The 20,689-nt window shown below is 41.8% G+C and overlaps 1 protein-coding gene across 2 annotated transcripts; it reads left to right on the top strand.

The window, feature by feature from the left end:
- The first annotated feature begins 6,214 nt into the window (after positions 1-6,214).
- Positions 6,215-8,456, top strand: lratd1 (LRAT domain containing 1). 2 transcript variants are annotated; one of them, XM_074685392.1, is made up of 2 exons: positions 6,215-6,371; positions 6,823-8,456. In XM_074685392.1, the coding sequence occupies exon 2, from the start codon at positions 6,860-6,862 to the stop codon at positions 7,646-7,648; it is 789 nt and encodes a 262-aa protein (XP_074541493.1). In that variant the 5' UTR covers positions 6,215-6,371; positions 6,823-6,859; the 3' UTR covers positions 7,649-8,456. The 2 variants fall into 2 exon arrangements, with proteins under 2 accessions (XP_074541493.1, XP_074541494.1); XM_074685393.1 differs by lacking the exon at positions 6,215-6,371 and adding an exon at positions 6,382-6,523.
- The last annotated feature ends 12,233 nt before the right edge of the window (positions 8,457-20,689 follow it).

Here is a 20,689-nt window from a genome sequence, read left to right as displayed (position 1 = left end):
TCCTTGGCAGTAGTTGCCGCTACTTGCTGCACTTTAACACCACAGCAAATATGCCTCAGGTCCTTTTCAGACAACATGAATGAACCAGGGAGAGTTAACAGTTACACTCTTTTATTTTGCACTTAATTTCATTTAAAAAAAATACTAAAACTCTGAAAGTTGCTAGTTTTATTTTGCACTTTTGTGAATTTTTCTTAGAGAGTTGAGAGTTATTTGTGTTTAATTTTAGACTTAATGGCAAAGTGATGTTGGGCAGATACTAGTACAGTATCGGTGAGCACTCAAGAGGGAGTACTCATACTGGTGGTAAAAGTGGTATTGAATATCTCTACTCTTTACAAAACAAGTTTAAATTGTTTAGTCATTTAACTGACATTGAAAGGAGATATAATTACCAACATTTGCACTGAGTGCAGTAATTCCTCAGGGATAAGTGTAGTTTCACTTAGTGTAACATAACTCGAAGCTAAGCTCCCAGAACTTTCAAAGAAGATGCCCAGCACCCAACGAAATGTAATACTTTTTTTTTTTTTTTTTTTTTTACAAAGCAATTAACCAGGTGTGAATCTGTGTTCAGTGCAAGGTGTTTCTGGAAAAAAAAGACAAAACATTGCTGTCAACAAAACTACAATCCTGGGGTTAAATGAACCTTTTTAAAAAAGACAAAAAAAAACAACAAAAAAACATTATTTTCAGTAATTGGTTTTGTGCCAGCTCTGAGTTTTCTGCTATAATAGCTTATTATGCGATTTAACCAAGCAGACACTGAGCTTCATTGCTCTCCTTTCACACTGTGATAACGACTATGCTCAGCCAAGGAAATAACACCCCAAAGGAAGTCTTCACTGTGATTATAGATATGATAATAATGATGATAGTGATGACTGCTTTTTACAGTCACCTAAATTCATAGCCGCATACTTAAGTCATGCTGGAGTGAATAATTGCATTCACACATTGTTTTCTGACATGAGAGGCATCAGAGCCTTGTTTTTTTTCATACTCAAGCTTCTAAAAACAACCCTGTTTTTAGCAGATGTGTTGAGACAGAGATGAATCATGATCATTTTAAATCTGTTTGTTTTACTGATGCTTTTGTCCATCTCCTCACCTCGTACTTTAATTTCAACACTTCCCTGAAAAGCATGGTGCCCACTTGGATACTTAAGTTTTACATCTATCACAATCTCTTCACTGTGTATCTATTCCAACAAAAAAATTTTCAGATAGGAGAAGGTTTTGCAGTGAGTCCATTTTCAGAGAAGCTATCACAGTGAGAACACAGAATACTTCCTTTAAGGGTTTGGAGAAGTACAGTGATGGAGAAAGGCAAACACACTTCAACAAAAGATATCCATGAGGAGAAATAAGCTGCAAATTAAAAATCAATATATGAATCGATATTTCTCACTATAAGGGAAAAATACGAACAAATAAACCAAATGCAACGGAAAAAAAAGCTGCAGTGGAAATGCACAGCACCAGACCATATTCAGAGATGTTGAGTGTCCCTGCTGTGTGGCAACAATTAAAGAAGATTTAACAGGTTAACTTTCAGTAGAGGTGCAAAAACACTGTAAAAAATAAAAAGTTACAACTGTTGGTCTGAAAATCAGTTTTTGGTTAATTTAACAAAAAAAAGTTCTATTGCGTTGCAAATTATTCCAAAGTAGTTACTCAACTACCTATGTTAATTTTGTTGCGTAAAGTTGGTCTTATTTAATAAGTTAAGTTGGCAAAACTTCAAATTATAGGTTGAGGCAGCTATAACTAAATCAGAATCCACAGGGGTCTCCATCTATATTTTCAATTTCCCATATATGCTACTATCCTGTTCCCATGTACAGAGTGGATTTTATCTCCATAAAGGTGAATATTTGGGTTTGCACTGAAGCTCTAGCTTTACTTTTTGGTTAGTTTGGGAATTGGTACAGTGGCTTTGGCTCAGTGGTATTCATTCCCTTCCAATTAGAAAGTCAAGGTTCGAATCCTGCTCCACACAACAAAGATGTTCAGAACTGATGGTCTCCTACTGGAATTGTCTGTGGCATCAGAGTGTGGGTGGGTGAAGGAGACTGGAAGTGAAAAGTAATTTCCTGAACAAACATAAGTTCATACAAAGTTACTTATTGGAGTTTTTTAAATACATTATCACTAAAGTAGGCTTTTATTTTGAAATTCCAAGAACTACTGTTTTGAGGCCTGAAAACTTTGACCTCTCAGGGTTCTACACTGATTTCCTCCTTTGAATGGGTTCCACATCTCCACTTCATTTCTCCCCAACAGACCTGGAGCACCTCTGTTTTCTGGATTCTTAGGGCTCTAATTTCGTGGCGCAGCGCAGGGGGCGCAAGCCTGGCGCACCCTGCGCAGTGTTAATTTCGTGCTGCGCACCGCCGAGCGCTGCCAATTTGACAATTTGGTAGACCGTCTGTGCAGAGATGGGTGTGACTGCGCGCCAGGGGGAGTGGTCGGCAGATTCATGTTGGCGCAGTGACAATTTTGTGCCAAAAAAAGTGCGCTGAAAGCTCGCCAGCTCCAACCTGGTCTATTCTCGGAGCAAAGCTGAGCGCACCCTCCGCTGCTGTAATTTGGTGACAGGCGCACATGTGCACACTAGTCAACAAAGCCTCAGAGGCAGGTTTCCAGAGTGTCAGGCACATTTTAATGCTGTAAACAATCACAGTAATCACTATTTAATATAACCATCTAAATCAGCACTTACATTTATATCTATATGAACTGTCCCGTCACAGCTGATGTCAGATTAAAGCCGTTTGTCATAATGGAAAGTTAACCTGACGGCAGCTGGAAGTTTGATGCACATCTTACAATTAAACAATAAACAGCCTTAACATCTGATACTGAGTATATATCTGGCTTCTCTCATTTCATTTAATTCAAAGAAAAGAGGGAGAGAAAAGACGAAGAAAAAAAGAGACAAAATAAATGAATGTCACTCAGGATTTACGTGTGATTTCCCATATTTCTCTGTTTTAGTCTTTATTTTTAACCTGATCTAAAAAGATGGAGTACATTATTGTGAGGAGGATGAGGCAGAGACACCGGGAGAGTATACAGTATATCACCAAAGGTTCTGCTATTTGGTGATGACAAACCAGGAGTGCAGGTGAATCAAACGTATTCTGAATGGATAAGCCAGCTGTGTAACTGTCTCTTAATTTTTTTACTCCTATTAATGACAAAGGAACAGATTACATCTGTCCCGGGAGCCGGCCCACATGGTGACGCGCTTCGTGTCCTGCGCTGCGCCTCTGCCGCAGGGCATTTAAAGGCGAGGAGAGGCGCTTATTTGATTGGTGACAACAGGGCTCGGCAGTGTTAAACCCACTCACGGCTTTTCTCCTCCCTCTCTGCAATTTGCACGGAGAGAGGCATGGAAGTGCTCCTCTGCGCCTTGACTGTGCCTCTCTTGGCACTGCAGGAAACTTGCAAAGTGCGCTGGTCACGCCCTGTCTGCGCGGCGAAGGCCAGCGCAGGGCAGGTGGCGCCTGTGCTTGCGCCTGGTCTAGGAAATTAGAACCCTTACTGTTATTTTGGAGGTTCTTTTTAGAGGTTATGTCTTTTTTCCTGACCATTATTAATATCTTTTCAGTGCACTAGCTGTTCCTCAGCTTCCTGGAGACTTTTTTCGTTTTTTATGTTATATGTTATATGTTATGGATTATTCTTGAATTTGCTGACCATTCCTGATAATTTAGAAAAAAAAACTATGTAAGAGAACACACTGCTTGGTTGTGACAGCAAATCAGGCACTTCCATCTTGTACACTGTAACAGCCAATTAACTCAGGTTTGTTTTGTACAGCTGACTGCTACACCGCTGAGAATGGTGCTCATTTTTTTAACCTGACACTGCTCTGTAGATAACCCTGCTCTCTGACCTCCCCGGAAAGGCACAAGCAAAAAGATTATTTTCCTCGCAGGGATCAATAGAGTATCACAAAGAAAGCTTACAGCGAGTTTTCCTCTACTGAGAAAGGAGTGGTAAAATGATTTTGTGATTTAGAGACTAAAACGCTGAACTACAACCAACATAATGTCGACGAGACATGAGGTTCTTTTATGTGCTGACCTCAGCGTCAACACAACAAAACTCTCCAACAGAATTATATACATGCAGACCAAAACCTACTCTGCCTTCAGGGTTTATGACATGATGTAGTGCTGCTACGTGCAACAAGGCACTTCTTCTTTTATAATGCAAAACATGAAAGTTTCCTTAAAGTACATAAAAGTATGATTAGCAGCTGCAGGCGTGCAGTGGTATGGTGTAGTACAAAAAAAAGAGCTTTTACAAGAAGATGAAAAATGAGAGAATATCTGTCATGTTAGTGTTGCAAACGACACTTACTGTATACACTAATTTGAATAAGCAAAGGCATAAATTTGCAAACAGCCATAAACAATATGTGTGTATAAGTGTGTCATTCTGCTTTATCTGCGTGGTATGGAGCAGCAGCGTATATGATTTAGTTAGTAATTAGGGAATAGAGACATATCCAATTATTGAGGTTGTGAAATATCACCCTGTCTCAGTAGTTATTCCAGCACTGTCTGCAAACTGCCTTATTATTACACCAGCTGCATATATGATCAGCTTATATGTGTGTTTAACGAGAAAGAGGAGATACTGTATTTGTGCATGTCCAAGAAAGGCGCCATCAACAAAGGAAACTAATTTCTGCTCATCGTAGATTATAGGTGGCAGGACCACATGCCCTGAGGAGCTGTAACCAAAGCCATTGCTGACAGTCTCATGACACCTTGAGAGTGTGTGTTTGTGTGCATGTGGGCTAGAGGGCTGCCAAGGGAGGGGGAAAAAAAATCCATCCTGTATGTATTTTTCTCCTCCTGTCACACTGCACGAACACACATGCACACACACACAAGGTTTAGCGCTGTATTACAGGCAAATCACACAACTTTTGCTGCACCGCTGTACATAAACTAAGAGGCGATCAATCAGATACATGCACTCAGGCTCCCGCAGGAAAGTGCAAACACATGGAAGGGAAACACTCGTGGTTGCGTGAAGGGCTGTGACTGTCTGTCCTTTGTGTGTGTTTGTGTGCGTGGAAGAGAGTGTAAACCTGCACAATCATATCTCACCTGCTGGAGAAAAGCTGCCATCCGCTCCACCTGTCACCAGTGGAAACAAAGAACAGGGACCGTTGTGTGTCAGCAACTGGAGAGCTGCAATCTCCAACCATCTGGGAGAAGAGGGAAAAATAGATATACTCAGAGGAGCTCTGCGGATACCCCAAAACAAAAAAAAAAGGAAAAGGAGATGGAAAAATGAAGAGATAATCCAGACAAAGAAGACATGAGGTTCAATATGAATAGAGAGAGGGCTATATGAAAAGAGAAATGTGGATGTATGGCACCTCAAAGGGGAATCATGTTTATCTGGCAAGCACAATATACAAGTGTATAATATATTATTCATGCACAAGTAAGCCACAGTGGCTGATATTTGATTTGCATTTCATTTCAGTCATATTTTGTTTGGAGACAGAACATCAATGCAGAGTAACATAATAAAGAGTGTTTATTAATCTCCCCATGGACACACACACCTGCCAGCAGCCCCTCCCTTTACAGGCACGCAGACACACTGAAAGACACGAGAAACCAAGAGATTCACTGAAAAACTATAATGTATGGAACAAAAACACATGGTAGCTGCAGGACAGAGGCTGCTCTTGTATTCAAGAGGGTGGTGACGCGATATGGCTGCACTTATTTTTGAGATAGTAATGTTTATAACACCTCAAAGCGCAATAAAAACTCAAGCTCCTCTCATATGCCCGTCTTAAGATATGCAGGCTGTTATCACTCCACACGGTTGCCTTGAACTGGAACACACACACACACACACACACACACACACACACACACACACACACACACACACACACACCGCTGATCATGTAGAGAATTCCTCAGCTCTCTGACAACAAAAACCACGCCACGGTAACAACCGCTTATCGCCGCCAGCCGCCCTGCGCACAGCCGATTGGAACAACTCATTGACTGGCACATTTCGCCACCTCTTCCATTGGCTCGGCTGTTAATGGACCCGTGACTGAGTTCCAGTAAAAACATTGGAGAGGCGGGGCGCGCGGGCTGAGGCGGAGCTCTCCCTGGTACTTAAAAAGAGCTGGTGCTGAAAGGAGTGAGGCATTAGGACGCACGACAGCCGTAGCGCCCGGTGCGCGGTACGGAAAGTGACACAAGTGTGAGAAAAACGAGGAAAGAAGCCGAGGGATTAAGGATGCAGGGGACTGTGCAGCCCTCTGTACTGATGGACCACAGGAATATTTAACCATCTGCCCGGGGAGCGCACAGGTATCCCTTTTCCTCTGTTTCTTGGCTTTTCGCACCGTGCGTAAAGACGCAGGATTCCTTTTTCTCAATCCGCAGCGTTTTCTCTTTCTTCGCTCTTTACAGCTGCCCTCAGTCTGTTTTTCAGTGTGTTTTTTCTTCGTCTCCTCTGCATGGTAACTGTCGGCTCTTTTACATTCCACTGGGATTAATGATTGACTAATGAATGTGAGGGAGCAAGGGGCAGCACATCATTGATTGTGCTAGGGTAGTCTTTAGGCTCAATAACACACGAGAGGTCTGTGCAGGTGACTGCTTAAAGTGTTGAGTGTTTCCTGAACCTACTCTCTTCCATGTGTAGCTGAGGGATGTAACTGCAGCCAAATGTTTGCACAACCAGATCTGCAAAACGTTAGTGTGTTTGCTTTACTTTACGCTGCTGACGCCTTTCTTTTTCTCTCTTTCTATCTGCCAGACACCGCAGTCCATGCCTCAGCCCTGCCAGGTCATTGATGGGAAATCAACTGGATCGGATCACCCACCTCAACTACAGCGAACTGCCCACGGGGGATCCGTCCGGGCTGGAGAAAGACGAGCTTCGGGTCGGCGTCGCCTACTTCTTCTCTGACGAAGAGGAGGAGGTGGACGACCGCACTCCGTCCGACTGCGGCTTCACCAAGGACCACAGCCCGGCCGAGGAGGGACCCTTCTCGGTCAGCGAGGTGGAGTACTCCGCCTTCTGTGCCCAGGAATGCATCTTCTCCAAGCTAAGGGAGAACGAGGACTTGAATGTGTACTCGCCAAAAACTTTGCTGACTATGTGCAAACCAGGGGACCTGCTGGAGCTGGTGGCTACGGCGCAAGCCCCCCACTGGGTCATCTATGAGCAGGACGACCAGGTCATTCATCTGCACAAGGGCGAGATCCGTAAGGACAGCCTGCTTGAGATCAGCAGCGGCCGCCATGGGAGGATAGTGAACAACCGGTACCGGTACCGGCCGCTTCCCCCAGATCTGGTGATGCAGAACGCAGCGGGACATCTGGGCCTGAGCAGCGAGGAGATATGCTGGACCAACTCGGAAAGTTTCGCAGCCTGGTGCCGCTTTGGGAAAAGGGAGTTCAAAGCTGGGGGAGAGGCGCACTCGGCGGAGCAGCAGTATTTCCTCAAAGTGCATCTGTCCGGCAGCGGGGTGCACACTCTGGTCTTTCGCAGCCTAGAGGACATGATCCGGGAGAGGAGGCGAGTGGACGCAAGTGGAATTCTCAAAGAGCTGTCTCTGGTTAACGGGGGCAAGGAGTGATCAGGGATTCTGTTTGATATCCTCTCCTCCTCCCCCTTTTTCTCCCCTCGCTGCCTCTTCTTGCCAGCGCGCACGGACGCACGATGGTGCGCACAGCCAAACGTACTCGCACTGAAGCACACACACATGCAAGGACCTGTTGGTTTTTGGACTGTTTGGTTGTTGCGGACGAATGCTGGGCCACGTCAGGACCACATGGGCGTTTTGTGGATTTCCCATCATAGTGAAAGATGTTGGGAAAAAAAACTGAGAGCGAGAGCGGCCATATAAACAGACAACGCCCCTTCAGAGTAGATTATTTCTGAGTGGGACAGACGACTACAACTAAATCCATACACCCCGAACAGTGAAATCACCGCATATTGCGCACACGGCTCGGTTTGGTTTTCTCTTTAATTTCTCGGGATAATGGATTCGGCGCCTGCTGCGGCAGACCAGACGATGAGACCGGGAGAGGTAGAGATATGGGGTGGTGGTAGTGAAAGATAGGATCTGGGATGGCTCTCGAAAAAGTCTCCCTTCTATTTTTTTATTGTTAGCTTTAAATCCGGGACTGACCATAAACCAGATCCATAGACCTCTGACAGCCCCACATGGCTACGCAGTTGCCTAAAGAAGCATTTGGCTTGTCCAAGCTCCCTCTTCTTTGCCATAACAAGAGTATTGTCATTCTCACAATGCTGCCATCCTGCTACTAAGCACTGGATGTAGATGTAAATTGTACTCATATATTGATTTCAATTTGAGTCCCTTATTTTTGTATTTAAGTTTAGTGGATTTAACCCTCGATCTCTTTTTTTGGTTCAAAATAAATGGAGGTTGAAATATGAAAATAATCACTGGGTCCAGCAGGTGTTGTTTGGTTTCACATACATTGTCTCTTGCACATACACTCACACATGGAAGGATGTGTGAATTATTGATGTCCTCATGCCTCCTGACCCGCCTTCAGCCAAATAGGCTTCATATATCTGCACAGTATTTGGAGGCAGTAAAAAGTGTCATCTGCATCAAATCTATAAAGGCTTGATGAAAAATCCATAGAGGATCTGGGGTTTTCAGTATAGGCAGCTCAACAGGAACATATACAGATTCTGGCCACAGGCTACTTTCCATGTCTAAGTTTTATCCTCCTTGTATTTGCCACTACCAGCATCTCCTTCTTCAGGTTTGTTTGTCTTTTCTTGTATTTTTCTTTCACCTAGCTGAGCAAACTTATGTTGGCTGCATTTTAAACAAAAGATCCTTCATATTTTGATTATTCTGTTGAAGGACCGTGGTTAAGTTTCCAGATTACAGAAGCTTTGACTGCTCTTTGTGCTTCTTGTAACATGTAGCATCACTGATAGTAGGATCAATCGCCTCATATATGCTCCACTTCCTACACATTCCTCCTTATTTTGCCTAATTGAGTCTGAAAGGATCAAAAAAATAGACGTGTAGAAAGGATGTGCAGTGCTTTGAGTCTTTGATGTGCCTGGCAGGCAGTTTGCCTCACCTGTGAGTCATGTCAGAGCACACATGAGCTGAAAAGGTTTACCATGATATGGTGTTTTCCCCTGTGCAGCTTGTGTGTTTGAATCCACAGCTCCAGGTACAGGGTGCCTGGAGCCTCAGTAAGGTCATAAACAGCAGAGCTGCGCTTGTTTTGCTAAGTGGAGAGGAAGACAAAGAGTTCCTGTGTTTGTGTGTGGAAGAGACAGAGAGAGGGGGAGTGTTGAGGAGATCCACAGCGCATGCAGGGGTTAGCCTTGTGTTTTGTCTCTTTCAAACTGTTTTTGTTTAGTACAGATGGTGGCTCATGCACCATGAAGCAGAATCTACCCTAAATTCACCTTCATATGACTTTTTGAGCGTGCAGATGTTGAATTGTCTGCCCTCTGGTTTGGTTTCATGTCAACAACACAGACTAATAAGCCTGAGAGTCTGATCCATACACCCTGAGAAGATTTTCTACAGCTATTGACCCAGGCACTTGATTCTATTGGCTTTTTGCTGTAAATAAATCGATTTATTTCTTCTCTTGTTAGCTGCCTTTCCTCCAATTCTTCTTGGCATGGTAAATACGGGTGGTATTTCCATGTTGTTGCTCTGTGTTACACCTCTCTTTTGTTACACCAGAGCAAAATTTTTGAAAAAAGGAAAGAAAATATAGAGAAAACCTACATTATTTTACCACCAACCTTTCTTTTAAAAATCAGCAAAAAAAATGCAAATTTGAGCAGCGGAGGCTGTTTTTCAGATGGTGTAATTCTTGCATTATGCCTCTTTTGGATGGATTTAGTGAAACAGCCTCTTTTGTTGTTTGGCTCCTTTGTTTTACCTGCTGCTGTCTGCTCAGTACATCTCTAACAGGCTGCGTGTTGAATCCAGGTTGCCCCAGGTGGATGATTGTGTGCATGTGTGTAAGTTTAGAAAATCAGGGTACTGGGGCAGCATGTTGTTCAGAGTTTGTATATGTGTGTGTGTGTTTGTGGTGTGTGACTAATAGGCCTCAGAGAAGGACTCACTGGAGAGTGTGTGGGTGTGTGTGGAAGATAATGCACACTGCATTGTTAGCTTGAGGAGAAGCTCCTGCTGTCTGATGTGACATTGGATGTATGTATTTTTTGGTGTGTGTGAAAATAACTATCGAAGCTGCTGGTGTCAGGTTGTGTGTATGCATCATGTTTGCTGAGTGAAAGTATATTCATGAATCTTTCTAGCCATCAGAGTGGAAGTATCTGCTGTTACTAGGGAAACTCAAGCTGCTGTTGCGTTGTAGGTCTTACATGCATGCATGTGTGTGCCTGTGTGTGACCATGCAAACCCTCTGCAGCTTAACACCACTTGCTAGCCTTAATAACTACTCATGTAAGACAAACACATGACAACCAAATCCCCGTATCTCACTCAGGAGTAGCTGCTGTCCCTTTTTTGTAGCGGCATGGATACATTCATTCCTCACAGGGCTTTGTTTTCTGTGCGTGTGTGTGCATCTGGACAAAGTGGATCCCAGCTAGCCTGCTGCCAGCTAAACCAGCAGTCTCAGAGGAGATGTAGGGAGGAGGGAACAAGGCAGAGCATCCTGTCTGCACGATGCCTTTAAGAGGATCCCCCTCTAATCTAGACACCACTCTGGACTCCCTGTGGACTTGAGTGTCTTGTTTTCTTCTTCCATCATTCTGTAAGACGAACACTTTGTTCAACAACATAGACCACACAGCTGCTGGTGCGGCAAATGAGGCTGTGGTAAATGGGTTATGAGCTGTTAAACCATTTGAGACTCTGATTTAATTGTAAGCTATGTGTCTTTCATACAAATATACTGTAAACAACAAACTGCCTCTCAGTTTCACCTCAGCAAAGTGTTTTAATTTCATAGTCTTTAAAGGGAATGTTCTTGTTCCATTTTGTGTTTGTTGTCATCAACAAATTTTTGTAAAATTACTCAAACCAACAGTCACTTACTTTTACATGAATATAATGCATGTTTATCAGAAGCCCAGAGGAAGCCAAACACCTCCAAAGTTGACCAAAAACAATAAAAGTACATCATTAAGCCTGATAGCAGAGCTAGTTACCGTTAGGGATGAGCAAAATTAACCCCAAAAAAAATGTTAAAACATGTGACTCGCCGGCACAAAAAAAAAGTCAAACACAACAAAAAATCATCTTAGAACTGTCAGCTTAAAATGCAGGTCATACGTCTGACTAAGCAGTAGTAATGCCACTTGACAGCAGCTAAGGCCATAGCCCCAGTCTTTGTGGGCATAGTACTGTACTACTTCACTGCTGGAGCATAGAAAGGCGCAGATGACAAGTGGCGTCTCATAGTTCGCCATTGTTTGGCTGTTTGTTGATACAGGAAATGTAGACACAGTTGCAGGCATGTGTCCTGCTGTGCAGTACTTTTACAGGTACTGACTGGATTCTGTTTGTAGTACCGATTCACATAGAATCCAATGGTACCATATTGAGGGACCTCAACGCATCCTTGTGACTGTGAGGAAGTGGAGAATAGATTATTTTCCTGCTGGACATGAACACAGCATTACAAGTCTATATTTTGAGAAACAAATATGTTAATATGAAAAAATTTGAGATTTTATCTTTTAAGAAATTATTTTCTATTACCACTCAAAAGTACCAAAAATTAGTACAGTTGAGTACCAGTGGCGATTGCTCTAAGACTGCAAGGGAAGCTCAGCTTCCCCTAAAATGTCCCCCAAAAAAGTGGTGATATGTTCTGCTGTGTGTACATTTCATTGACAAAATATGAGCTAGAATTCCTTCATCTTTTGTTCAGAATCAGCTCCTATCACAGGTAACTGGCTCCACCTCCTTCTCATTCATCTCCGCAGCGTCTTAGCACTTTAACATAGTCAGACGCTGAGCGTCTTCTGACTTCAGGCGGGGAAGCGTAGAGTGGGTTGTTCCACTGTGGGAACTGGACGGTCATTGGATAAACGCTGGGCTTTGTCCCGCCCTCGGACGCTCAGCGTCTCTGGGGGTCTATGAGGCAGTGGGCTGGCCTGGACACTGGGCTTCTGCATGATGATTGGATGATCTGTCTGAGACCGAATCCCTTTTTGATTGACAGTGAAATGAGTCAGTCAGCGATCTTGAAGTATAACCCTCCACCAGAGCATCTTCTGAGTTTTACAGTTAGTTGTTCTGAACTGATCCTGAGGCTTTATCGATCCCCAGCGAGTTTACCTTTCTTAAAAAGGATGAGCGTCGTGTTTAAAGATTTTCTCTCTTTTCACCAATAAGCAGCTACAGCTGCGTAGCTTCTCCCCCTGTCACTCACACTTACAGCCTGTCGTAGTCTCACGTAGCAGCTCCAGCTGCTAACAAGCTGGCACGGAGGGTAGAATTTAGGTTAAATGAATAAACAAATTTATGATGTAGGCCGGAAAAAAATGAGCTTCCCCTCCTTGACTGACCAGCAGCCGCCACTGTTGAGTACCAATTCCGATTGCCAGGTACTGGGCATCGATACCATGTTGTTTAAAATGTGAAAGATACCCATCCCTAATGCTGTGTCTTGTTAAACTCGCATATTATCACATGTTTAGAGTAACACATAACCATCACAGGCATGTAGATCTTAAAAGTGAAGTACTAGTTCTACTAACTTTAGCCTCACTCAGCAAACAAACCTAGTGTTGAGCAGATTCTTTAACCCCATGATTGACCTTTGTTGGTAGTATCCATTATCGACAATGAAACAAGTAATCTCAGAGCTGATCTTGCAGACAGGAGAGTGGGGATGAGCAGTGATTTCTAGTAGTTGTCTCAGCAATCTCATCTTTAAAATGTGTCTCTTCAATTAATTTCACCAGCACCTTGTTGTAAAGCAGTAAAGCTGCCAGATAGTGGCTGTAGGGAATCTAAAATTAAATTTTAAAGAAAATAATGCACAAGTACCAATTGTAGGTAGAAGGAGAGTTCAGAGCTGAAGAAAAATGTAGACTTTTTGCAGCCATAAAGGAGGAACTTCTATGAGTAAAAAACTTGTAAAATTAAGTGCAAACTTAGCCTCGACCATACCTAGACCATATCTATGCATACTGTTTATCTAATCTAGTTAAGAGTCTTTGTCTCGGAGGTGGGCTCTATTCAAACAATCAGAAAATAGTTAGTGACTATTGAATAGTGTATTTGCTTGACATGCTCTTTCCTACGAGATGGTTCAGGTTTTTGTTAATAGTATAACTATTACCCACACGAGATCCTGTTCAGGCCGTTCCCCTTGTTAAGAAAATGACTTGACAGAAAGGCTATGGATTCGGTCTGATTCACACTATCCTGCCCTGCTGAAATGAGCCCTGACCAAAGGACAAAACTTTCAGCTAAAATTAGCACAGTGTTAAGTCCTGTTTTAGTTTTGTTTACAAAGCTGTTTGGTAACACCTCATTGATGAGTCAGTAAGTCAAGACCTGTTATCAAAGAGTTAAAACTTAAGGAAGGGATATTTTGTGAAACGGTGTTAAAATATGCACTGATTACTATTTTTTCAGTTCTTCTAATGTGTAAATGTTGATCCCCAGCCTTACTCTTTCATGTCAGTTGTGCACTACACAAAAGCAGGTTCCTGGCTTCTGCCAAAAAAAAGGTGTGACACCAACAAGTTTCTCTCACACACTGAGACAAGCCCTGGGCTAAAACACGTGCCTCTTTCTGCTGCTGCTGCTGCAACTCTGGAAGTATTACATTTTCATTTGACCTTAAACAGAGAAAAGAACTGTGAGCTACTCAACACTGTCTGTCTCTTTCGTTGTGTTATTAAATATTTCAGTCAGTTTACTATGAGAAAAAGGGGGGAGGAGTCAGCCTTGTGAAAACTGTGTTGATAAAGAAGCTTTGTTAGTCAGTGGACTGACTGGACGAGCTTTAATGAGCTGTTGATTTTTAAAAGAGGGGGTTGAAGCTTTTCTTGTGCATGTGTGGATTTTATGCCTTGGTTACTCAAATCTGTGTGACAAAGGAGTGATCCCAGCTCTGTAGATCATAATATATAGTCATAGTTTTTCTTTGTGTTGAGCGCACAAACATCCTCTTGTTAAAAGAGACAGCACGCATGCACACACTCACTCCACCCCGCCCAGATTCAAGTACGACAGGTGGACCAACAGAAATGCAAATAAACACGTTCCTTTGTTTGCACTCAGCCACTGTGAGCTAGGTGCAGCTCTTGAAACTTGTTTGCACATGTTTAGTACTTTGGTTCAGCTTAACAGCAGGAAAGATAAAACAGAGTTGTGTTTGTTGAAGCTGTTTTAAATTTGCTAAACTGGCATTATGTGCTTTTTGTTTTCTCATATGGAGAAGGGGCAAGAGGTGTTGTAGTCTCCACTTAAGCCTAACAGGGAATACCACAAGTCTTTGCATCAACCTGCCCTCAAAGTAAAGGAAACAGTTACAAGTAAAAGCTCTTTTAATATGTGATCTTTTCTCAAATTTTGAAGCTGGTCAAAGCAACAACTTCTTCCCAAAGGTGGAATCTATATTTTTTGGTCCAATTCACACTTCCTTAAATTCAGCAAATATCTCCAAACCATCAGCAAGCCGTCTCCTCTGTGTGCGCTGTGAAATCTGGTGTGTGTACACAGCCCAGGCTCTATAAATGGAAGCAAACAAAGAGACTGAGAGCCAGCCACACACAGGATGATTTCAGCCAATCAGCAACAGGTAGTTTTTGTTTTTTTGATTTTTTTTTTGTGCTCCATCCGTACCGCGCTCAGACCTCTGCAGCCACTGGCTACCCTCTTCTTTTTTTTTCTCTTTCTGTTTACTCCATATCTTTGCCAATACAGAGCAAGACAACAGAACAACAGCTTCCTTACTCCCAACACAGCAGCACTCCTCATTTGGTCAAGTTGTTTCCCTAGCAAGACATGACAGTGAAAGAGGCAGAGCTACTGAAGGAGCTCAGAAAGCACAGGTGAAAACTTTTGGTGATTGAGTTAAAAAATCAAAAATCTTCCTCTAGTATTGGAAGCACATGCTCTTTTTTAAGGTGTATAGTCTAGTCTTTAACAATGTGCTACATTTGGTTTGTAGGGATGAGCATGTCAAGCAAAAACATTATTCAAATAGTCCCTTCTAACAATTTGCAGATTATTCAAATAGCAGACATAAGGAGATGGAGATCTATTTAATGACTGTCCTAAGTTTTTGTATGCTGCTATGGAAATGATCTACAGAGCAAGAGGAAGTCTTCAGATTCACGATAACCACCATTAGCAGTGATGTCCCATTACTAGCAAGGAGTAAAACTACTTAAGAAATACATTTTTAAGACGATTAGTTAAATTCTCATCCCTGTTAACAAGCTGATTGTATGTTTCTGAGTTTTAAACTTTAGATCAGAGGTCTTCAACCGCAGGGGTCTGTGACATTTTGGTAGATTTTTGTTTTTATTTTCAAGTCACTACACCCAAATATTTCAATTTTTACTTATGTTATTGTCATTGAACATAGATCAATGGATACACAAAGGCCAAAGATGTTGTCTTTCAGTTAGAAAAGAACACATTCAGCATTCACTACTAGCTTCTCAAGATAGAGAAAGACCCGCCTTTAGTTCTGCTCTGCCAATCACGTGGCAGCATGATTCGTGATATACATTAGGGCTGTCACTTTAACTCATTGGCCGTCAGCCATTTTTCGCACATCTGGAACAATCTTCAAGACCAAAATATAAATAATATTGTTTTCTATGACTATGTAAACAACAACACTACCTAAGAAGAATGGACTCTAGTCTTTTGTTTCTCTTACTGTTTTTGATCCAAAAAACAGACAAAGTATACTTTTTAGGTTGCATTCATCTCGGGCACTCCATCCTTGTTCCTCCCCATGATGCCTGTCATTTTTACTCATGATCACGCTGCTCTTTCTCTCTGAACTACCGTGACACATTCTGAGTTTGAGCGTGACCTGCCTGAACTTTTCTGACTTGCAGCATCTCTGTGCCTCTGTCATCTCACGTCTTATCCTCATATCCATGCTGATCTCTCATACAAAGAGCCCACCGCTCTCACCCACAGTAGTTTACGAGCATGATTTTGATTGAGAAGTTCCACCATATATATATATATATATATATATATATATATATATATATATATATATATATATATATATATATATATATATATATATATATATATATATATATATATATAGGTGCTCTAAAGCAGCACATGTACTGTATTTGGTCACCATCCACCACAGAGATTGGATTTTTTATGCACTTGCCTTTTTGTATAAAGCTCATAAAACTCTTAAAACCACAGCTCTATGAAGTCGATGTTATGATCATACTGAGTTAAACTGTGTGCGGATGTGTTTTGCTAAAATCTTAAAGGTCAGCAGCAGAAAAACACTCTCAGGTGCTAAAACCTGAGGATAACATTTCCTTCACTCGATGAATTTCTATTCTGCGAGCAGGTGCTCCAACATTTGACTGTGCTTCACTGAGTTTAGGGACCGCATGGCCTTAGGATATGTGCTTTGCTGCAGCTGCACGACTCAGCCTTCTGCTCCTCTGTCAGGAGACAGTGACGGCTAAATGTCAGCAGCTTATCATCGATGAGCTCTGTGAATGTTGTAGGAGTACTTTTCATTCATTTGGGTTACAAACATTACCTTTATGTTTACCCTGAGCACCAGAAATAAAGGTATTTAATTGCTTTTAGAAGCCATCAGGGATTCCGATTTGTCAGGGGTGACATTTGTGGGGTGAAATCTAATTTGGACGAGGATGAAACTAAGAATTCTGCCTGCAGAAGTCATTTCTCATTCCTTTGACAGCAGCAGGTCTCATTCACAAACATTTTGTAAATGTCTCATCACATTTGCACTTAGGTCTATCTTAATCAGTGTTTTACAAAGCTCCTTCCTTTTCCTTAAAATCAGCTCCATTTTCCAGCTCTCTCCTCATAATTAATGTGCATTATGACTAGTGTTTCAAGTACATTTGTACATGATAATGAGCTATTTGGTCACGATAAAACATTCATGCAGATTTAGCTTTTATGGAAACATTTTATCAAGAGAAAGTAGGTTGACTTTGTTCTGAAAATGATATCAGCTCGTCTGCAGAGGAAGGAGAAAGTATAGCGAAGCTCAAAGACACTCCAGGGGGCTGAACAGTTTTGACCCAGGGTCGACTGGTTAAAACACAAACATTTTACCCATCAGTCCACCCTGCAGCTCTAACTGCTTTCTGTGTACGGCCCTTCCTCCTCCTGCTCCTCACTTCTTAATGAGTGAGAGGAGAAACTGCCCTCAGGCTGTGGCCCAGTGCAGTCCTACTTTGATTAATGGGAACGACCTAACATAGCCCCATCTTTCCGTCTCTGTGGTTTTAACCCTTTTTCGAAAAAGTCAGAAGAAAAGGTTACAGTAAATGTCATTATGAGCGTTTCACAACCTTTCCTGGCCGCCCTGGCTCTGAATAACTGGCCGTTAAATGTCATTCTCTTAACATTTTGTCATGTTATACTCCTGAGTGTTTCCCTCAGTAAAGGTTTAGGCTTTAGCATTTCATAACGTTACTCTTTGGAGCCCAAAAATTTCCCTTGCATCTTTTACAATTGCACACTGTTGAATAATGCCCTCAGTGAATTTCTTTTCACAGGAAGAGTTTGAACAGAGATCCTTGGTTCTTTTTTCTCACTCTTTTAGTCTCACGCCTCACTGAAGTTCGTGTAAGGTTATGATGATTCCTTCCTCTGTCTAGCTCTCCTTCTCTCTGTATCTCCTTACATCTCTTCTCTTTCTCCTTCTCTCTCAACAAGGCCTTGAGGGTGCAGCTTAAATCAACAAGCATGTGGTCATTCAACAGTCAATGTGTGGCCTGCTGACACTATTTAAGATGTGAGAAACTGTCAATAACCACAAAGCCCATGCAGGCCTGCAGCAAGCATTTATGACACTGACTCTGTCGCAGCTCAATGCAGCAACATTTGAGAGATCAGGATGATCAATAAAAAAAAATCTCTACTTTTTTATTATTATCATTAGCAATAAAACTGTGCAGTTTATTTCTTTTTGGTCATGCATGAATTTTATTTCTACGAACCATCATTTATGATGATCATTGCTGCAAAAGACATAAAAAACAATGGTTACTGAAAAGATAGACTCAAGATAAATCATCAAGAAAAAAACACACACAAGGGTGGCCAGGCTGGGGCACAATGGGGAGTTATGCAAAGGTAGCACGAATTCTGTGTCAGCTCGATAAGCTCAGCCTATCATAATTGTGATGAATGAGAGGTACTGTACATACAAAGCAAACATTTCCCCTGCAGTTGCACCACAAACCTCTGATAGTTATCTTCAGTGGAAGTCTTTTATATCAAGTCAGCACTTCATAAGATTATTTAATTGTATCCCACAGCTGTCTTATGATGATGACCCGAAGAAGGAGAAAAGGGTAGTGCCATCCTTTGGGAAAAAATATCTTTGTAAAATGATATTAAAATCTCTGTTTCAATATTGGACACATACATGTATAAGATCATGCAGCTCACTTTTTAGATGGCAGAAAATGTGTTTAGATTTTGTCTTATGCACCAAATTCCACAGAATTGATGAAAATAACTGTTTTGATATGAGATGCATTGGTGAACCAGTTATCACACGTACAGTGTGTGGCACGCACTACACCACGCACTACTAAGTTTGAAAAAGCTGACATCAAAAGTACTAGGGATGGGAAGTGATTTTTTAAATATTTGAATAGTCATTATGTCAAAAAAAAATCTGATAGTTCATATGACTATCCCTTTGTCTTGTTTGCGGCATATTGCAGTTTCATGCAGGATGCCCGAGCTGTTAAGCATCAATTTCATAAAAAGCAAGTCCAGCGGGACAGGAAGTTGTACACGGGAACCATCTAAAATGCCCAATGACTTCAAAATAAAACAAAGTAGATTGTATTTAACTTGACCACGTCAACAATGAGTGGAGCCGGATCAGAAGTGAACAGGCTGGTGGATTTACAGCCAGAACAAGAACAAGGAGACGTTCAAAACTGGATTGGGAAGTGCAGGAACTCCCTCAAAAAACGAAGGACAACAAGGAGCGGTGCAAACTCTGCAAGGTTAGTCTAGCATTTCACATGTCGTCAACAACTATGTACAGCCATGAGACAGTGAGGTATGCAGCGGAAAGTGCGCTGTGCTGTCCACAGATCAACAGTCAGTGGTAGGTAGGGATGGGTACCAAATTAAGTACATTTATAGGTACTGACCCAATATTGTCAAATGTACGGGGTATCGATTCATTGAAAATTAAAAGATACCATGTATAGGTACCTGAATGCATCCTTATGACTGGAAGGGAGTGGAAGAGTAGGTAATTTTCCACGCTGAACATGAACACAGCATTACAAGGTTATAGACTGAAGAATAAATATACTAAATTGAAAATAAAAAAACATTTTATTATTAAACAAATTGATATTTTTTGCCACATAAACACAAAAAAGTACCAAAAATTGGTACCGTTGAGTATCGATACCGATTGCCAGGTACTGGGCATTGGTAACGTATCGTTTCAAATGTGAAAGGTACCCATCTCTAGTGGTAGGCTTTGTCACCCAAGAAGTAAGTTAGATGATCAACGTGCAGAGCATTACAGCCCTTTCCATCTTTGCCAAAGTGTAATGTTGGCAGGTTGGGTGGGCAGTGGTGATGGCAGTTTGAAGGGGGGAGGGGCATCACTGAATAATCTTCAAACAGTTATATATATATGCAAATATCCAATAGCTCTTTTGCTTGAAATGCCCATCCCCAAGAAGTACCGCCCCTACTCGATTTTGATTGGTTGGTAATGAAAAAGTAATACAGATGACCATAGTGGTTACAAAATTTAAGCTATTTTGCTATAGAGGGTGTAGAGCATCGTAGAACAACAAACCCAGCTGATGCTAAAGTGTGAAACACTGGACTGCATTTATTTTGTACTACAAATCATCACTGTGAGTGCTGAAAAAAAACACCCCAAGTGGAAACAGGCCCTAAATAATCACATATCATTACATACAAAGTTTGTGGTGTGAGTTTAAAGGGCTCTGGCACACCAATGACATCCCAGATTAAATGTGGAAAAGGGGGCAAGGGCTGGGGAAAAAGGAGCATTAGGATCCAAGTTTCATCAGGTCTGAACAATCAGAAAACTTCATCCACAGAAACTTTGAAATATTTTGAAAGGTCACTACTTCATTGTTTTTATTTGACAAATGGGAACAAATGCTTTGCTGGTGGTATGAGGACTTTCCTTTTTACTTTTACAAAAAGGCTCTGGGATTTGCAACATTACGATGTGTGCATGTTTTTAAGGCATCACTCATATCATCACTGAGATGCAGCTGTAATATTATGAGAGAAGATAGGATTGATGGAGAAGGGTGACACACGAATCCTGAAAAATGAAAAATAAAAAATAATCTCTAAGCCTGTGTTCACAGGGGAAGAGATGTGTATCTCTTCTTAGAAATACTACTGATCCAGAGCAATGACGCAGGCTAGAACTGAGTC

This window comes from Halichoeres trimaculatus, unplaced genomic scaffold, assembly GCF_033239565.1.
Source record: "Halichoeres trimaculatus isolate MK-OKI-2021-1 unplaced genomic scaffold, fHalTri1.1 fHalTri1_scaffold_13, whole genome shotgun sequence".
Classification (NCBI taxonomy): Eukaryota; Metazoa; Chordata; class Actinopteri; order Labriformes; family Labridae; genus Halichoeres; species Halichoeres trimaculatus.
The sequence above is the reverse complement of the archived record's forward strand: the minus strand, read 5'-3'. Positions and strand labels throughout refer to the sequence as shown.

Coding starts and splice junctions, on each gene's coding strand:
- lratd1 (XM_074685392.1), top strand. CDS start 6,860: ATGGGAAATCAACTGGATCGGATCACCCACCTCAACTACAGCGAACTG.